This window comes from Lepidochelys kempii, chromosome 9 (genome assembly GCF_965140285.1).
Source record: "Lepidochelys kempii isolate rLepKem1 chromosome 9, rLepKem1.hap1, whole genome shotgun sequence".
Lineage (NCBI taxonomy): Eukaryota > Metazoa > Chordata > Testudines > Cheloniidae > Lepidochelys > Lepidochelys kempii.
In genome coordinates, this window is record NC_136388.1 from 85355811 (window position 1) to 85373778 (window position 17968).

At 42.1% G+C, this 17968-nt stretch overlaps 2 protein-coding genes across 2 annotated transcripts in view; one reads left to right on the plus strand and one right to left on the minus strand.

Moving 5' to 3' along the window:
* Nucleotides 1-65: 65 nt before the first annotated feature.
* PSMD10 (proteasome 26S subunit, non-ATPase 10) lies at nucleotides 66-7690 on the plus strand. The gene is made up of 5 exons (XM_073361242.2): nucleotides 66-245; nucleotides 986-1084; nucleotides 2256-2402; nucleotides 2504-2670; nucleotides 4940-7690. Exons 1-5 carry the CDS (start codon nucleotides 132-134, stop codon nucleotides 5091-5093), a joined length of 681 nt encoding a protein of 226 aa, XP_073217343.1. The 5' UTR covers nucleotides 66-131; the 3' UTR covers nucleotides 5094-7690.
* A 2777-nt stretch (nucleotides 7691-10467) lies between these two features.
* VSIG1 (V-set and immunoglobulin domain containing 1) overlaps nucleotides 10468-17968 on the minus strand; it is a 32338-nt gene continuing 24837 nt past the window's right edge. The window contains exons 5-8 of the mRNA XM_078854221.1: nucleotides 16052-16207; nucleotides 14980-15099; nucleotides 13314-13452; nucleotides 10468-12088 (exon numbers count right to left, since the gene is read on the minus strand). Coding sequence (XP_078710347.1) covers nucleotides 11893-12088; nucleotides 13314-13452; nucleotides 14980-15099; nucleotides 16052-16207 — 611 coding nt within the window. The 3' untranslated portion in view covers nucleotides 10468-11892. The remainder of the gene's footprint in view (nucleotides 12089-13313; nucleotides 13453-14979; nucleotides 15100-16051; nucleotides 16208-17968) is intronic.

Consider the following 17968-nt stretch of genomic DNA (forward strand, 5'->3'; position numbering starts at 1 on the left):
GACACTCAGCCCCAGCGCCTTCCGGGCCGGCCTGCCTCTCTGATTGGCTGCCTGGAGGGGGGAGGCGGTGGCGCGTCGTGGCTCCGCCCCCTTTCCTGAGGGGACGGGCAGAGCGCCTGCCGGGCGTCGGCATGGAGGGCTCCGTGTCCAGTGTGGAGATCTGTAACCTGGCCTACACGGGGCAGCTGGAGTTGCTGCAGGACCGGCTGAGGGAGGACCGCGGCCTGGCTACCCGTAGCGACCAGGTCAGGCGGAGCGGGGTGTTCGGGGCCGCAGGGGCGAACTCTCCGCTGGGCCGGCTCGTTGGAGGGAGGCAGGGGCCAGGGCTTGGGGGGATGTGCCGCGTAGGGTGCCGTGCGCATGCTCAGTACACCTGCTGAAGCCACCGCCGTTCGGCCTGCCCTGATGAGCCCTACGGTTCCGCGGACTGCTTTTGACAGGGGTTCCAAAGGGGGTGAATCGGGGCAGGGGGGTGGCCCGGGTCTGAGCAGGGGGCGGAAATTGACCGGTCGGGGGGGTCAAGCAGCTGGAGGCAGCATTAGGAGAGGGGCTCAAGGGCAAAATCAAGGCTTGGGGGGAGGCGCAGGAGTTAAGCTCGGGGGGAGGCGCTGGCAGGGGTGTCAGGGGGCAAAACCCGGCCCAGGCAGGGGCACAGGGGGTAACCGTTACCCCAGTGGGACTGAGACACCAATGTTTGCAAAAATGGTGGGGGGCAAAGGGACTTTCTTATTTCCCTTCTCACAGGCAGTACCTCTCCCTATCGGCTTCCCAGGGCTGGGCTCAAAAAGGCATAGGCAGCCAGTCGCACATTCCTACGCAGAGCAGTTTACTACACTACAGGGGCCCTGTCAGTCTGTCTCAGCTGGAGCCCTGGAGCCCTGCTCTCTCCCATGTATTTTCCCCCCGCTGCCTGCCCTGCCGTCTCCCCTCAGGGTCCTGTGCTAGGAGCTCAGCTGACCCATGCCCTGTGTGTTCCTGTTTGCAGGATCGCAGAACAGCGCTGCACTGGGCATGCTCAGCGGGACAGACGGACGTCGTGCATTTCTTGTTAGGCCTGGGCGTGCCTGTCAATGACAAGGACGACGTAAGTTCTGTACATTCCAAGAAACATTCTTCTCCGCTTTCAGGAGTATGTTCTGTGCTGCTGTGGGCTTGATGGACTGATTTTTTAGGAATCGAGAAGGAAGTGAGTAGAACTGGCCAGATCCCAAAGCTCATGCCTTTGTTACCGCTAGTATATCAGTTGGGTTTGATAATCTACATGCTCTCAGTGCTTAGTCCGGAGTCTTGCACCGTTTTTAAGAATGATCCACCTGGTGATTGCGGAAGGTTCCACAAGGAGACTGTCCCCCTAAGGATTTGGTAGCAAACTCATTTCCAAGAATAGTAATTATAGATTACTATGAATACTGGACTACTTGTTATGTAACTAAAATCTTATTCTGTTCTGCATAGATTTGTATGTCGCCTTCATTACTGTAATATCTGAGTGCCTTCCAGTAGTGCATTAAGTGACATGAATGACATCTGTCACAAATGATTTGTTCTGCCTCTCTCATCTCCTTTCTGGAAAGAGACCTGTTTGTGCAGTGTAGTGTGTGGTTTTTCTGAGTTCTTAGTAAAATGTACATGCTGCTTTGTGTTGGACAAGGTAGGCTGAAGAAGTGTAACTTCTCCAACAGACGATGATAACGTTTGTGATGGTCCTAAGTTCTTGTGGGAGTTCGTTTCACAGTCTCGGACCAGCCCCCAAAGAAGCTCTGTCTGCTGCATAGGGGAGCATTATCCTTATGGTAGAAAGTGCCTGAGGAGCAGAATTGTCTACCACTGTCTTTATCCTGGAGTTTTAGGGGATCTTTTAGATATACTCGGCCCAGGCCTTTGAGCGCCTTGAAGGTATGGACTGAGATCTTGAACTTTGACTTGATATTCTACAGGAAGCAATCGTAGAGAGCAGAGGATAGGTTTGATGTGCTCAAGGTAGCCCATGTTGCTGATGGGATGGCGTTTTCCTTTAGTTGGTGGACAAACTGGAGTAGTAATGTCTATTACGAACAGTACTGCAAGAACAATAATGTTTTTAAAGAAGGGGAAGTTGTCAAGTTCTCTTCAGTGTTCTACTGTCTACTGAAAATAATCTTGCAGAAACTTTTTGAAGGCCTTTCTGCCACTCTTACTCGGACTAGTACCTTACTCTATAGTGGGCTTTTTCCTTGCAATTGTAGGGTTTAAACTATTTTTTCCTGCCTCTGTAGGCTAGTTGGACTCCTCTCCATATTGCAGCTTCAGCAGGCCATGATGAAATTGTGAAAGCTCTGATTGGAAAAGGTGCTCAAGTGAATGATGTTAATCAAAATGGCTGCACACCTCTGCATTATGCAGCCTCCAGAAATAGACAAGAGGTATGGTTTCATATGTAATCAGGTCTTTCTCTTCCTTTGTATTATCATTAAAATGGTCATTTATGTGATTTTTTTTCCCCCCCATTTCCGCACATGCTTAGATTGCAGTTATGCTGTTACAGAATAGAGCTGATCCTGACGCAACAGACCACTTTGAATCCACTCCATTACATAGAGCAGCAGCCAAAGGAAACCTAAAAATGATACAGATCCTGCTGCAGTACAAAGCGTCTGTGAATATGCAGGACTCTGAAGGGAACACACCTCTGTAAGCGATGTTACGTTTCTGTTCTGTTTTTTAATCTCTCTGAACTGAAAAGTCCATTACTTAAATGCAAGTATCCTCAAACTATCAGTTCCTTCAGAAAACTTTAGAGAAGGGTAACAAGATGTTTCCCTCATTTCCAGTCATCATGTTTTAATTTTTTTTTCAAATACATACTAGAGATTTTTCTACATGTTTCCTGATGAAGCCTAAAACCTAGTTACAGTAACAATCACTCAGTAATTCAACTCTACTGGCCCTAGAGGGTAGACCAATGGTTCTCAACTTATTATGTGGCCCACAACTGTATGACCTGGGCTGCAGGGGCTAGGTGGCAGGGCAGCAGCAGCTCAGACCCCGACTCTGGATCCTGGAGCTTGCGGGGCTGGCCGGCTGCCCCAACCCCGGATGCCTGCCCCATCCCATACCGTGCGGCTCCTGCCCCGCCCTGTTGGGTAGCAGGGCAGCCCAGACCACTCTGCACTGGGCAGCCAGGAGCCTGGGACCTTGACACGCAGGCCAGCCTTTAGCACGCAGCTGAGCTGGGCCACAGCTGTGTGTTAATTGGGCCGCAGGTTGAGAACCGCTGCGGTAGACAATATGCCAGCAGTATAAATGCTAGACGAAGCTATTCTGTTAGTCTTCTGTAGGGCTGTTGATTATTCGCAGTTAACTCATGCGATTAACTCAAAAAAATTAATCGTGAATAATCGCAGTTTTAATTGCACTGTTAATAGAATATCAGTTGAAATGTATTACATATTTTTGGATGTTTTTCTACATTTTCAAATATATTGATTTCAATTACAACACAATACAAAGTGTATAGTGCTCACTTTATGTTATAATTTTTACGAATATTTGTACTTTAAAAATGATAAAAAATAGTATTTTTCAATTCACCTCATACAAGTACTGTAGTTCAATCTCTTTATCATGAAAATACAACTTACAAATGTAGATTTTTTTTTTTTTTTTGGTTACATAACCACTCAAAAACTCAACAATGTAAAGCTTTAGAGCCTACAAGTCCACTTAGTCCTACTTCTTGTTCAGCCAATCGCTAAGACAGATAAGTTTGTGTACATTTACAGGAGATAATGCTGTCTGCTTCTTATTTACAATGTCACCTGAAAGTGAGAAAAGATGTTCGTTTGGCCCTTTTGTAGTTGGCATTGCAAGGTATTTACATGCTAGATATGCTAAACATACGTATCCCTCTTCATGCTTCAGCCACCATTCCAGAGGCCATACTTCCATGCTGACAACACTCAGTAAAAAAAATAATGCAATCATTACATTTATTGGGGGAGAATTGTAAGTTTCCTGCTGTTTTACGTGCATTCTGCCATATATTTCATTTTATAGCAGTTTCGGATGATGACCCAGCACATGTTCATTTTAAGAACACTTTTGCTGCAGATTTGACAAAATGCAAAGGAGGTACCCATGTGAAATTTCTAAAGACAGCTACAGCACTTGACCCAAGATTTAAGAATCTGAAGTCTAAATCTAAAACTGCGATTAATCACAATTAATTGTTTTGAGTTAATCACGTGAGTTAACTGCGATTAATTGACAACCCTACTATTAAGCAAACAAGCAGAAGTTAAAGTCCAGTATTTGAAATGCAAGTATCTAGGGCAATATCCATATGTAAACTCTTACAGTAAAATTTAAGTTGATGGCAAAACTAATATTTGACTAAAATATTAGTGAGGATTTCACTTCTATTGTTTAAGGAATAATTGCATTCTGTTTGCTATTGTTGTGCAATAATATCAGATTATATTTTTAAAAATTGCCAATTGGCCAATGACAGATAAAAATGGTATAGTTGCTAATATGTATTCTTTTCCCATTTTTGATGAGGGATTTTTGACCAAACGCAGGCATCTCAATGCATGTGGAGGCTATTTGTGTGTGTGTGTTGTATAATTGAGGTTCAGATATTGGACCCTTTTTGACTTCCCAAAGCCGGCTGGCTGCCTTGGCGGGGCAACAATCTAGTGTTGAAATGGTCTTGGGCTTGAGAAGACAGCAGCCTTGGGAAATACTCAAGCTGTCTAATGGCAGTGGAATGACTGGGAACAGGCATTGAAGTCTATGTTCAGGTTTGGAATTGTGTGCTCTTTCCCCATATTCCTTTACCTCCTACCCCTGTGAAACATCCATGACACTTCAATTGTGGCTATATATGAACTCCTTAGTGACTGGCACTTTAAACTTGGTAGATTTGGCAATAATCATGGGTTTCTCGTTCTTGTTACAGCCATTTAGCCTGTGATGAAGAGAGAGTGGATGAGGCGAAGCTGTTGGTGTCCCATGGTGCAAGTATTTACATTGAGAATAAAGAAGAAAAGACCCCACTGAAAGTGTCAAAAGGTGGCCTGGGAACTGTACTTAAAAGATTGGTGGAAGGCTAGCAGTGTTGGATGAGTTATGCCTTGAATTCCATTCCTGATGCACACATTTAAGACTATTTTAATATTTATTAGCTTAATGGTAATGGCTTAAATGTTGTTATAATGTGCATATATAATGTATGTAGTGGTATATATCAGTACCCTTCAATTGTACCTCCAAGTGCACTTCTTCTAATTGCCTGTTAATTAAACCAGTCAGCACTTTTTAAGTATTTTTAGTATCCTGCAGTTTTGTTTCATGTAAAATTATTGTTACTCTTATAAATTGGAATTGGAAGAAACCTATTAGGTTCTCTTTTCTATTTTACAGGGCCTAGTGTGGGATTGTTTCTTTATAGTATATTGTGTTCAGACCTGTTGCTTGAGCCATTTAAAATTAGGTTTGCTTTGGAAGCCCATTCCACAGTCTGATATTACTTTTTGTTACAGCTGGCCAGAAAATGGAATTGAAGTTCTGTGAAAAACTTCCATAGAACTACAATGTTTTAGGTGTTTCCAAAACAAAATATGCTTCTTGGAATCCCTGGCTGCCCACCCAGATGAGTTACTGAGGAGCTGGGGATCCCAGGACATACAGGCTGCTGGCTTCTCAGCAGCCCACCTGATGGGGATCGCAGGGAGCTTATTTTGGGACCTCTGGAAGCCAAAATTCAAGGTCAGTTTGCCTGGCAGGTTGCTGAGGAGCTGAGACTTCAGAAAACAGTCCTAAAAAAAAAAACCATTCGATTGGAAAATTTCCAATCAGTTCTGCATCATGTAAAGGAGCTGGTGTTTTTTTCCTTTTTCCTTCTTGGTATTCATATTACACAGTTGTTATTTTCAGTTTAATCCAATTCGTATTTCACTTCAGACCACTCTAAATTATTCCTCTCCCTCCTTGTTATCTACACGACCATTTCAACTACTTCTAGAAGTAAATTCTATTTGCCACCCCTTTCATTTGTCAAACCCCCTTTTGGCATAGCTATGAATACTTCACTCTCAATACGTCCTTGTTGCTTGTCTGTCTGGCCCTCTAGTCTGTGATGTTCCCTTCAGTTTGTCAAACACTTCCTGGTTCTGAGATGCTCAAACTGTGTCTAGTAATGTACATCCTAAGAGACACTGTCATCTAATTACATTGCTTTCTGCTGGCCCCGTATGTCTCACTGCAAGCTCCCATCTAATTTTACTGTCTGCTATCATCATGTGCCTTTATTTAATATCCCAGCTTTTAAGAGGTGTTGTGCCCATTGAATATCTGTGTTCTGGATTTTTTCCTCAGATGTACTAGCTCAAATCTCTTTGCAGTTCCTTCTTTAGCTGTCAATGCTGGTGATTTGGTGCATCCCACTGTGTAATATTATCTCTGACATTTAATGTGCTGTTTACCTTTTTAATATCAATAGTCCAGGGCACCCTTTATTTACCAGCAGCAACTTCTGCTTCCTTAGTTATAGGAAGATAAAACTGTTGTATGACTGAAAGATGTGGTGTTCATGGGCATGTACTGGTTTTTGTACTAATAGTCTCGTAGGTGATAATTGTAACAAAAGTTCCAAGCAGTACCCTGAGGTTGCATCCCTATAGTGAGAGTTATTACTTTACTTAGCTTTCTTTGAATTTTCCCTGCTGTGATTATGTGGCTGTAAAGCGCCTTCCAGCAGAAGCTCCTCCTAGTCCCATGAACACTTACGAAATAAAACTGGTCTTTCTGGAAACCAGTTCTTCTGGAAAGTCCTCCTCTTCCTAGGAGGACCACAGCAGTGCACATTCATAACTTGGAGCTGAACTCTTCTGGAATAGGAACACTTCTCCGAGGTCAAACTGTCACTATTCCATTAATTCCTTGTCTCTTTTGTTTGGGGGGGCAGAGGGGCCTCAGACTTAGCTGTGAGCTAGCTTTGACTCGGATGAAAAGAAGCTTCCATGGCAAGACAATTTCCAGTAATTTCATATTCCTAAATATGAACTTTCAGAGTAGTGGGAGAGTAGCGTATCCACCTCACATTCTCCTTTCATGGGGAGTCTGAGTTGCATAAAGTTATATTCATAGGCTATGAATAGATAGTACTTTTTACTGTGAATGAATTCCATGCTGTTCCCTCCCCTCTGGACCATTCTTTGTCAGAGGAGTAAACCAATGAAGTGATGTAGTCCTGTGGCTTTGTCTGCTAACCAAGCATTTGATGGCTTCCTCCTCCTCTCCTTGGCAGTGTCCTATGTCTTACGTTTGTGCTGATGAACACTGAATGGGTAATAGAAAACCTTTTTACGTGACCAATACATTCAGTTTGTTGTTATTCCTGAACAGAGTTGACATTGCCCCTGCACTGCTTTAGGAAGCATATGATTAACATAATTCACTGATGGAAAAGGCATCTCAGTATTAGGGAAACACAGAATTGAGAACACAGGACTTAGCAGCAAGGAACTGTTTAAGAGATGACAGTGAGACTTCTTAGACACCCTTTCTCCCCCCCCCCCCCCTTTTGGTGGATTTTTTTGTTTGTTTGTTTGTGTGGGGTTAGGGTGCTTACGTAACAAAATTCTGTTGTGAACAATATAATAAAGTTTTGTAATGGCAAACTTTATTAAACTTATATGTAACAAAAGAATCTGTATCATTAGCTAAATCACTTATGCACATAAGTCAAATAAAAGAGCAAATCAGTAAGCTGAAATATTGCCAGAGCTGAGATGTGGGAGAGAGAGACTGCATGTAAATAGAATCAGTCTATCCTTCGGTTACAAGGAAAAGTCACAAAACCAGATAATAAAACTTTCACAATGTGACTGCTTCTGTATAATGGACTAAAGGGATTGCAGTTTCCTACCAACAATTGTAAAGCAAACCAGAAAATTGTATCTGAACACTTCATACAAAGTGATCTCCACACTAGAAAATAAAATGCAGTTTTAAGTTTTCTCAGGAGAGAGTGGTAGGGTCCAAGCAAAACTTGTTCTTTAATAATAAGCTGTTGACATGCAAAATTGATAGAGAGAGAGAAACCAATGATTTTGGCTAAGCTGCTTTTCAACCTGCATCTCTTAAATACTAAATTCCAGGAACTTTCTGAACTAAGGACTATAACCTTCGTTCTTATGTCCTAACCCCTGTGTTGTCAGAGCTGTATAATATTACTGCAAAGGGTTATGATGGAGAGAAATATAGAATCAAACTAAATCAGAATGATTACGTATTCTAAATCATTGTATAGGTTTTGGTGGTGATAGGGTTAAGTATTAGAATGTCCAAGGTTTGAGCTTTCAGATCAGTAAAGTAATCTTTGGTTTGGGATTTATGTCAATAACGAAGTCTGTTACTCATCTATAAGTATGAGTACCTTGCTGCAAGGAGTGAAATTCTACTCTAATGCCCCTATTGCTGTTGTAGAGAGAGGAGTGAAGCCAGTGTGTCATCAAAACTGTGCGGCTTCTATGGGGAGATGGGATACAGTAGGACAGAAGGGAACAGAGAGAGTAGCTTTATATTGCTTTCTCCCTGGCAGTATTTCCAACAGGTGCTTAATGCTGCTCATTGCAACAACTACCGTTCCATGCCCTCGCAGCCCCTGTGTGGGGACACGGGTGAAAGTAGAGAACCAAGCATAGCATAACTTGTGAGTCAGCCATGCTACTAGGGGAGAGGGGAGTACTATGGCAATCCTGAGCTGTAAAGGGGTGGGTATGGAATTCTGTATGGCTATTTGGGATCTATTCAGGTCAAAGACATTGCTGCATTCCTGTCTGTCAGCCTATGAATCCTGCTTTTGCCAGGAGATAATGGCTAAGAGACATTGTGTGACTTTTTATATGGAGCTTCCCTAGTGTGATGAAGTAGGAATTGTCTGTAATAATTTTATGAATCCTAGGCAGGCCTCAGTTTCCCTCTGTACATTGCATTGCCACCCAGTAGGTGCAAGGGGTTTAACCCTGCTCTGAAACAACACAGGAGTTGTCAGGGGTAGGGGAGCAGGAAAAGAATAGTCACTTTTTTTTAAACTGTCTTGATCTGACCCAAATCAACAGAGGGACTGGAAGAAGGGGGCTTTTGGAGGGACTCAAGTGGCCAGACCAGAGAGGGCTCATCAGGGCACTAGTTTGATTAGGATAGACTATTGCTTAACTGCTGCCTCTGTGTGCTAACATAAGGACTTTCAGATTCTGTGTGCCAGGTAATAATAAACCGTTACCTTGTTTGAAAAGGCTCCCTGTGTTGCTGTGAGCATTGTGTCTTGAAGGGGCCGGCACAAGCCTCCCACCGGACTCTGGCTTGGTTGGATTTGCTGCAGGGAGCCAAGGAGAAAGACAGGGATTGCTGGTGCTGAGTCACGGAGGCCATGGACCTGCCTGTTTGGAACTGTGTAGGTCCTTGGGGCCTGGCCCATTAAAGGGGTCACTCCCTGGAGACTGGTTACAGGCTGGGGCATAGACCAGACCCTGTGACTCCATGGCACCTAATAATGTTCCCCCATCTCCCCAGAGAAGATAGTTGGGTCACACAAGAAAAGATGTCTACCGCATCAGAGCAAAGTTCTGAAAAATAGCGTCCACCACTCATGCAGCTCTTCATTGGTTTCTGTGCTGTACAAACACGATTGATTATTTTTTATTTAATTTGCCAAGATGTTCACGGAAAGCAAAAGCACAGTTATAATCCTACATCATCATAACCCATATGTTTGAAGCCAGCTCTGTTGCAGTCATATCTGGATGCATCCCAAAATGGTAAGAAACATATCAACCTCCCTTAGTAAAAATACACCCACGTAAACTTACTTTGTCTGAAAAACCTCCCCCACTTCCCCTCCCCCAAAGTCAATCTAGCATTCTGATGAGGTGCATTAGAAAAGCTGATGTTAGGAAGTTAGCTTTTTATATTCGCTGAGAACTGCTGTCGCACACTTTATTTGCAATTAGTTTTACGTAGGCTGCAGATCCCATTCATATTCAGCAAATGTGTGACTAGTGGTAGTTCCATGAATATTGAAATGACCTATATTATTGTAGAAATCATAGTAACCTCTTCTCGTTATAAGGCCTTGTAACTTAATTTACTAAGCTATGTTAAGGAAAAAAAAGCAAAGAGATCAGGTGAAGAAAACCAAGAAGAGATGTTAATCTATACGATTACACAATATGCTTATAAAAATGAAGACCATGCTATTTTATAGAGCCAAAGGACAGTAGGTAGTTTTTTTAAATGTCCGTATCAAACCTGAAGACCTGAGAAAATCAATTAAAAACAAACAAAAAAAAATGTAGCTATAAACAGGGTCACTGATAAAATCACTTGTATTTTGCATGCTAGGAGGAGCAAAATGCCACATAGGGTTTGCCTATTACAGTGGAAACATTTTTACTAATAAAGTTTATACTGTTGTTAGCTAGGTAGAGGGCTCCCTCTGTCTGGCATTCACTTGAAATATTTCGTTAGCAAACATTTTTTCACCTGTGGTGAGGAATGACATATAATCAATGAGCAGCTTGTACTGCCTCATTATTTTTTTTTTCCTAGTGAGATTGTTTAGTACTGTAGTTTTTGTCATACTCACAAGGCAACTTCAATAAGATTACCGAAAATTTCAGGTAACCTCATAATGATCATGGAATTTAAGGACCCAAACCTGCAATCTTTGCTCAGGCAAAATGTCCATTAAAATTAACGGGAGTTTTGCCTGTTGAGACAGCTCTGAGTAATGACTTTAGATTTGGCCCTGACGTTTTAGATATTTGGGCTTGGATACCTGCTAGGGTGAAATCCTGGCACTGACTTCACTGGAGATTTTGCCATTGACTTCAGCAAGTTCAGGATTTGACCCCTATCATCTAGTCCAGTCAATTTTCAACTGAGGCAACAAAACTGAAAAATGTGTCCGAGTACATTGTACAACAGTATGTGGAATTTGTGTCTGTATGTATAAAGTGAACTCACTAGAGTATAGCAAAGTGATAGATATGGAATTTCATAAATAATGTTAGTTGGCCAAAACAGAACCCTCTTTTATAGTACAGATCATAATTAGCACCTTATCAGTCTGAATTTCTGAGTTTGCCTCAAATGTTGATACCCTCTTGTTTTGGTTAATGAGCCATTCATACAGACTCTGATCATCAGTGATAATTGAACTCAGGAACTTCAGCAACATTCCTACCAAAGCACTTCTTTAGTTAAAGGTGTAACTGCATTAGCTGCGAGTGAGTGGCAGGCTGTTTCTGTTGCTGGGGATGGCTACTAGAGGCAGATACGAACACATGCTCTAAGAGTCTGCTCCTGTACCTGTTGAAGTCAGTGGCCAAACTCCCATTGATTTCCAAGGTGCGGGATCAGGTTCTTAGACACTGTAACGTATTTGCTAAGAGAGTCGTCCTGTGTCATTCTCAGCACATGCAGCTCTTCAGATTGGCTGGCAATGACCGTTTTCTTTCAGAAAAGGGACTCCTGTGTTTACAGGCCATCACATAACTTCACCAGCAGCCAAGAAGAAAGCTCCAGTGTTGTCTGTCTTTCCAAACCCATTTAAAATTAATATTCTCAAATGGGTTGGATAAATGGAGACATTAGCTATGCTGTCATTCATATTTGGTACACAGTCATAGCTAGATAGTTAATAAGTGCAATAACAAAATTGAAAAATGAGGCCAGGATATGCGTACTTCTGGGATGGTTGAAGGCATGCCCTTCAAACTCCTGCCTTGTGATTAATACCACAAATGCAGATGTGTGGGTTACAACCACACTCCTTCCTGCATTAATTCAATACCAACATTTTTGAAGATGGGGTCCATAGCAGATAAGGAAATTGCAGTAGAATTTTTAGGCTCTTGCTTGTGTCTCCACTCCTTGCATCTCATCATTTTCAGGCAATCCAGAGGCAGCAACTTCCTTAGAAGTAGAGTATTCATTGGCTGCATTAGCTTCTCTGCTTGGTGTAGCTGTGGCAACAGACTCATTTTCTTGGGTGGGTATATTAACATATTCGACATTTGCCTGTTGTTTCTGAGACATTGGTCTACAGGAAGGCAAGATGAGGGTTAGACTAGTTAATAACAAATTGAAATCCTCCCTATAATAGAGCCTCCCAAAAGGAACATCTTAGAAAACCCTGACCTAATGGCTATAGTATGATTGATTATATTACCCACTAGCACCTAGAGCTCCCCATTGTACATAAAAGTATTATGATACAATGGCTGGAAGTTAAAGCCACACAAACTCTAATTAGACAGACTCCCAAGGGAAGTGGGAGATTCTTCATATCCTGAAGTCTTCACATCAAATCAAGGCTGTATGCTTTTCTGGAAGATATGCTTTAGTCAAGCACTTGGGCCCAGATTCACAAAGTCACTTAGGCACCTAAAACCCAGTTTTAGGCTGCACTGTGATCCACAACACTCATACTTGGCTGCTGCCTAACCCTGTAGGCACTTAAACCTACTGGGCACCTTAATTTTCATGGTAAAAGTTCCCCTAGGCATCTAAGTTTCTGCTTCTGGACATGCACACTGCTGCCTCACTCTAGGAGTCCAGATGCCTGTCTCCTGCATGAGCCTCAGCCTGATCCACGAATGGGAGGAAAACAGGTAGAGGAGCCTACAGGGGAGCCTCTGGCCTGCAGGGTGTGATCTGGTAGGCATGCTTAGAGGCCACCTACTGGATCAGTTTCCATTCACAATTCAGTTGGAGCGGGAGGTGATGCCACCCACCTTATAACTTTTAGCCAGTGCTTAGAGCATTCACTTGGGATATGGAAGACCCAGGTTCAATATCCACCTCTGCCTCAGAGAGGAAAAGGATTTGATTAGGGTCTCCTACATCTCTCAGGAAAGTGCTCTAGCCACTGAGCGATGGGATATTTTGATGTGGGACTCCCTCAATCTCTCCTGTTGAAGCTATAATGAGAGAGAGACAAGGTGGGTGAGGTATTAGCTGCATTATTGTCAGGTTTTTAAACAGGAGGGAGAAGAAAAAGAATAGAATAATACCTCACCCACCTTGTCTCTCTGATATCCTGGGATCAACACAGGTACACCAACACTGCAAGAAGCTATAAATAACAGTTTCAAAGTGAGACAAAAATAAATAGTCTTACTTTGTAAATGTTATTGCACCATATTTGACTTAGTTCCAAAGAAACGTTTGCGGTAGTTTTGGTTTTGGATCCATCTTGACCATCTCTATTGAGGGGGTTGGTCAGGAAATGTTTGTCTTACAATCAAGCAAACAAAAATTCTTACTGCATTTCACTATTTGCTGCTTTCTCTTTTGTCTCCTTTTTCTTCTCCCTCTTGGTTAAAAACCAGACAATAATGCAGATAACAACTGCTCCCAGAATTGCTCCAATTAATGCTCCAGCAATGAGACCACCTTCTGAATCTGGAAAAATATGTGCACAGTGTTAATTTTAAAAAGCCACCAGTATAGAGATAATCCCATTGAAGGGGTACCAGATGGAAAGAAGATATTGGGCTCAAAGAGCTGAGAACTAAAATCCATGCTTTCAGGAAAGGGGGAGTCAGGCTTTCACTATTCTTTGCCTCCCTGCTTCTTGCTAGGTGGCACTATATTGCTAGCTGTTCTCTACCCAAGCAGACGGAGAGAGAAGTGGGAGGCTCAACAAACCTAAATAATCCATTCCCCACTTTTATGACTGGCTACAGGAGAGAGAAGATGTTTGCTGTTCGACAATATGGAGGGCTGTTTGGCTCTTCAACCCTTGCAAACAAGATTTTAATTCTGGATAGCCTCTATCTCCCATTCTCTGTTGAGATATAAAATGCAAGCCCTGCCTGTCTATGATCGCTAAGGATCCTAGGTCATTTTCACGGGTGTTAGCCTGGTGTCCTATCCAAGTTCCAATTCACATTGTTACAGTCTATCTACCAGCATCTCTCTGGTAGTTTCATTTGAGCAAGGCAATTTTTTTATTTTACAGACCACTTAAGAGAGAAATTATCTCAAGGACCCACCCCAAGCCCCTGTTGCTCCGTTCTCAGAACATTTAATTCTACTGACTAACAGGTAAGATCACACAGAGCTCTGATAGTCCACAGGCTGAGAACAATAGGGGTAAGGTACTCTTCTTTCTTTCCAGCCTAATGTTGCACTATTAAACAGCTGCAACACTCCACTCCATAGACTGGAGCATTTCAATGGTGTTTGTAAAGTGTTCTAGGCCCCATTGGGATTGTGAGCTTGAAGTCAATAGACCTAAGGCCTGGATCTGGATGCTCAAAGCCAATTAGAGACTCGTGTTTAGATCCAGAGGTCCAAGTTTCAATCCCCACTGCTGACAAACCACCCAGGGATGGAGAATTACAAAGTGGCGATCCATGCAGAGATTTGAAATGGGTGGATCTCCCTAGATAGGAGGTGTGTATAACTCAGGATGCTTACTAAGTGTTGCTCTGTGTCCCCCTCTACTGACTGAACCACATAAAGGTTTGTGAGGCTGCTACAGCCTTCCATCTAACAGAGCTAGGTTTATCAGTTAACTCATACTATAGAAGCTCGTGGTTATAGATCCAGAGGTTCTGGATTCAAATCCCTGCTGCTGACAACCCAGTCCAGGGTGTGGTGTTATATTGGCATTTGTATAGTGTATTAGCTATTTAAAGTAGTTTAGGAACATTAACTAATTAAGCCTCACAACACTCCTGTGAGATATGTTGCTAAGTATACATTAGTATGCCCATTTTACAGGAGGAAGATGGAGGCAGAGAGGTTAAATGACTTTCCCAAAGCCACGCAAGGCCCAGTTGAGTTGAGAACTGAGGACCTCCTGACCACCAACCCAATTCTTATTCCAAAACAATCTACCTTTAAAAAAATGTTAACTCTTTTTGTCGTTCTGATTATGCTGTAAGTAAAGCATATTTTATTCCATTCATATGATGAACTCACGCGCTGCAGACAAGTCAACTTCACAGCTGCTGTTTCCAAGGCTGTTACTAGCTGTGCACCGGTAGTATCCAGTTTCAAAGGTGGTGAGATTACCAATAATGAAAAGCCCAGTTTTTGTATCTGTGACAAATGGAAAACATATGAACATGCATGTTTATATACTATATGGGTAATTACTTGTATTTACTGAATAAGAATCATGATTAGTACAAGGCATGGGAGGTTGTATTGTAAATTTTGCAGCATTTAAATAAAGGGATTTCCTTAAAAACAAATCTATTTAGAACCATTTATCTTCTTTGAAAACAATTGTTCCAACATTTTACAGAGAACTCTGCAGCATCACATTAAGTGTATGAGAACCAGGTCCCCTATCCTGCAAACACAGAAGGATGTAATTTTACTCATTTGGGTAATACCATTGAAGCCAATGGGATCTCTGCAGGTGTAAAGTTATGCACATGCTTAAGTGTTTTCACAATGGGGGCTGTCATAAATATAAAGGGAAGGCTAACCACCTTTAAATCCCTCCTGGCCAGAGGAAAAACCCTTTCACCTGTAAAGGGTTAAGAAGCTAAGATAACCTCACTGGCACCTGACCAATGAGGAAACAAGATACTCTCTGTCTGTGTGATGCAGGGGCCTAGAAAACAAAACTACAATTTGAGTTCCATTGAGTATAAGTTTAGTATAAATTTGCATCTCACTCACTCCAAGGTGAGTGAGATTACAAAAAAAAAAAAAATCAGTAAATTAGATTGTTGTAGTTCTTTTCATTTTAATGCGCTGAGGTGTCATTAGTATCACAGGTAGGAATTTTTTTTTTTTACATAATTATCTTCTCTGAGGCCAGCAGCATTATATATTGTAAAATCAACAAAACCAGGCTAATGATTTATGTGATGGCTGTTAGTAAGTTTTGATAGGTTAAAAATAAATTCAATCCACATTATTGCACACAAAGGGGGGAAATGCATTCTTTTCTATATTGACTAGAATATTGACGGCATGGTTCAAGCCATCACACTCTAGGTCTTGCACGTTACACACTAGTACTGAGGAAGTTACTCACTGAGTTGTTCTGTCATGGGTTTGAGGGTCTCCCCTAATACTCTATACCACTGGTATGTAGGCGCAGGCATCCCTTCTTCAGAATAGCAGGAGAGAGAGACAAGGTGGCCTGTCTCAGGGGTTCCCCGTAAGCTACAGTGAGGCTGCGAAGGTTTGACTGTAAAATAACAGCAGGAAAAATAGTTAGACCATGGGTACAAATTCTGGGCCAAAATCTTGCTAGACCAAATTCTACTTTGTTACACTGGTGTAAATAATCTATTGACTTTGGTGATGTTGTTTTAGATTTCCACCAGTATAACAAATCAGATCCTGGCCCAGTAGTCTGACCACAATCTCTCCCACATAGACATGAGCAGCAATAAAGAAAAGTGAACAGTCAGGGGAAAACTCTTACTGCCTTTCATGGTGTTTATCCTACTAAATACTTTTATAAAGGCTGTAAGGTATTACTTCTTGATAGAAAAGACTATCAGTTATTTCAATTATATTACGAGTGTCACTTTTCATCCCAGTCAAATCACTTTCTGTCTCATGGGATTGTAATTTATGGTGTAAGTGGGTCTATTCCATATGAGTGCAAAGATCTATATAGCCTGATTCTTCACTGCTTGGCACCTGTAGAGTCATTGACACCTGTGCAAAATGCTACCTTTCTGTTTTGGTACTCAGCCATATCCTACTCTGAGCTACACCTGTGTTGTTTTTAATTTCCTGAGTTTGCTTGCTCACGTCACCCATTTAACACAATTTAAACATATTGTTGTGGGCCTCTTCTGTAACTCCACTGCAGTGGAATTACACCAGTGATTAATCTGGCCCAGTTTTTGCATGTATAAGTACATGCAGTGATGCTTGCTTTTCTAGGGAAAACAGCAATCCCATTTTTCAAGCTTTGAGTCAAACTCATATATGCTCTTGTTTATTATTCTGCTGCAGAGTAACTGCTGTTTGGTTTGTTTTTCAGGATGGTTTTAATATCTGTGCTTTGAAAATTTGTTTCTTCCAGTGGATTTATCTCCATTTGCCTTTAATTGTCTCTTCTGTATAGACAAATGACACAGTTGGAGCCATTTTCACATATGCAGTGACTTCTCCCTCTAATCAACTATCCAGAGAGTATGTGGATAGTTGTTAGATGGGGTTAGTATTAACATTTATCTTGTTAGCAAGTAAAATTTTTCTTCTCTCATTGCTTTTCATACTTGTTCAACTATCTGTTCAGGGTTGAACTATTGCTTTCTTTCAGCTGATGTGTACTCTGTACACACCACAGAACAGAGAGCTACATTGATTAGACTTTTTAATAGAGAGGCAGCATTTGGACTGTTTATGGAACCAGGACTTCTGGATTTTACTGCTGGCTCCACCAATGACTATCTGTGTGTCCTTAGGCAAGTTGCAGTGGGGGGGGTTTAGATTGGATATTAGGAAAAACTTTTTCACTATGAGGGTGGTGAAACACTGGAATGCGTTACCTAGGGAGGTGGTAGAATCTCCTTCCTTAGAGGTTTTTAAGGTCAGGCTTGACAAAGCCCTGGCTGGGATGATTTAACTGGGAATTGGTCCTGCTTCAAGCAGGGGGTTGGACTAGATGACCTTCTGGGGTCCCTTCCAACCCTGATATTCTATGATTCTATGATTCTAAGTTACTATGGCCAGCATTTTCAGATTTGGGGGCCTAAAACTATATCAAAAAGTGGCCTGCTTTTCACAGCTGCTTTAGGCTTCCAAATTTTAAAACGTTGGGCTCCGCCTTAAAGCCTAGGCCAGCAATCCTAGCTCAGGTAATGTTTTCAGGGTGTGGTTGTGGTTCCCAACTAAAAGTGTGTTTTAATTACTACCCAGTGAAGCTGGGTAGTAACAGCTACCAAAGGGACATATATTTCTCTGGCCATTATAATAGGTGGCTCTATAA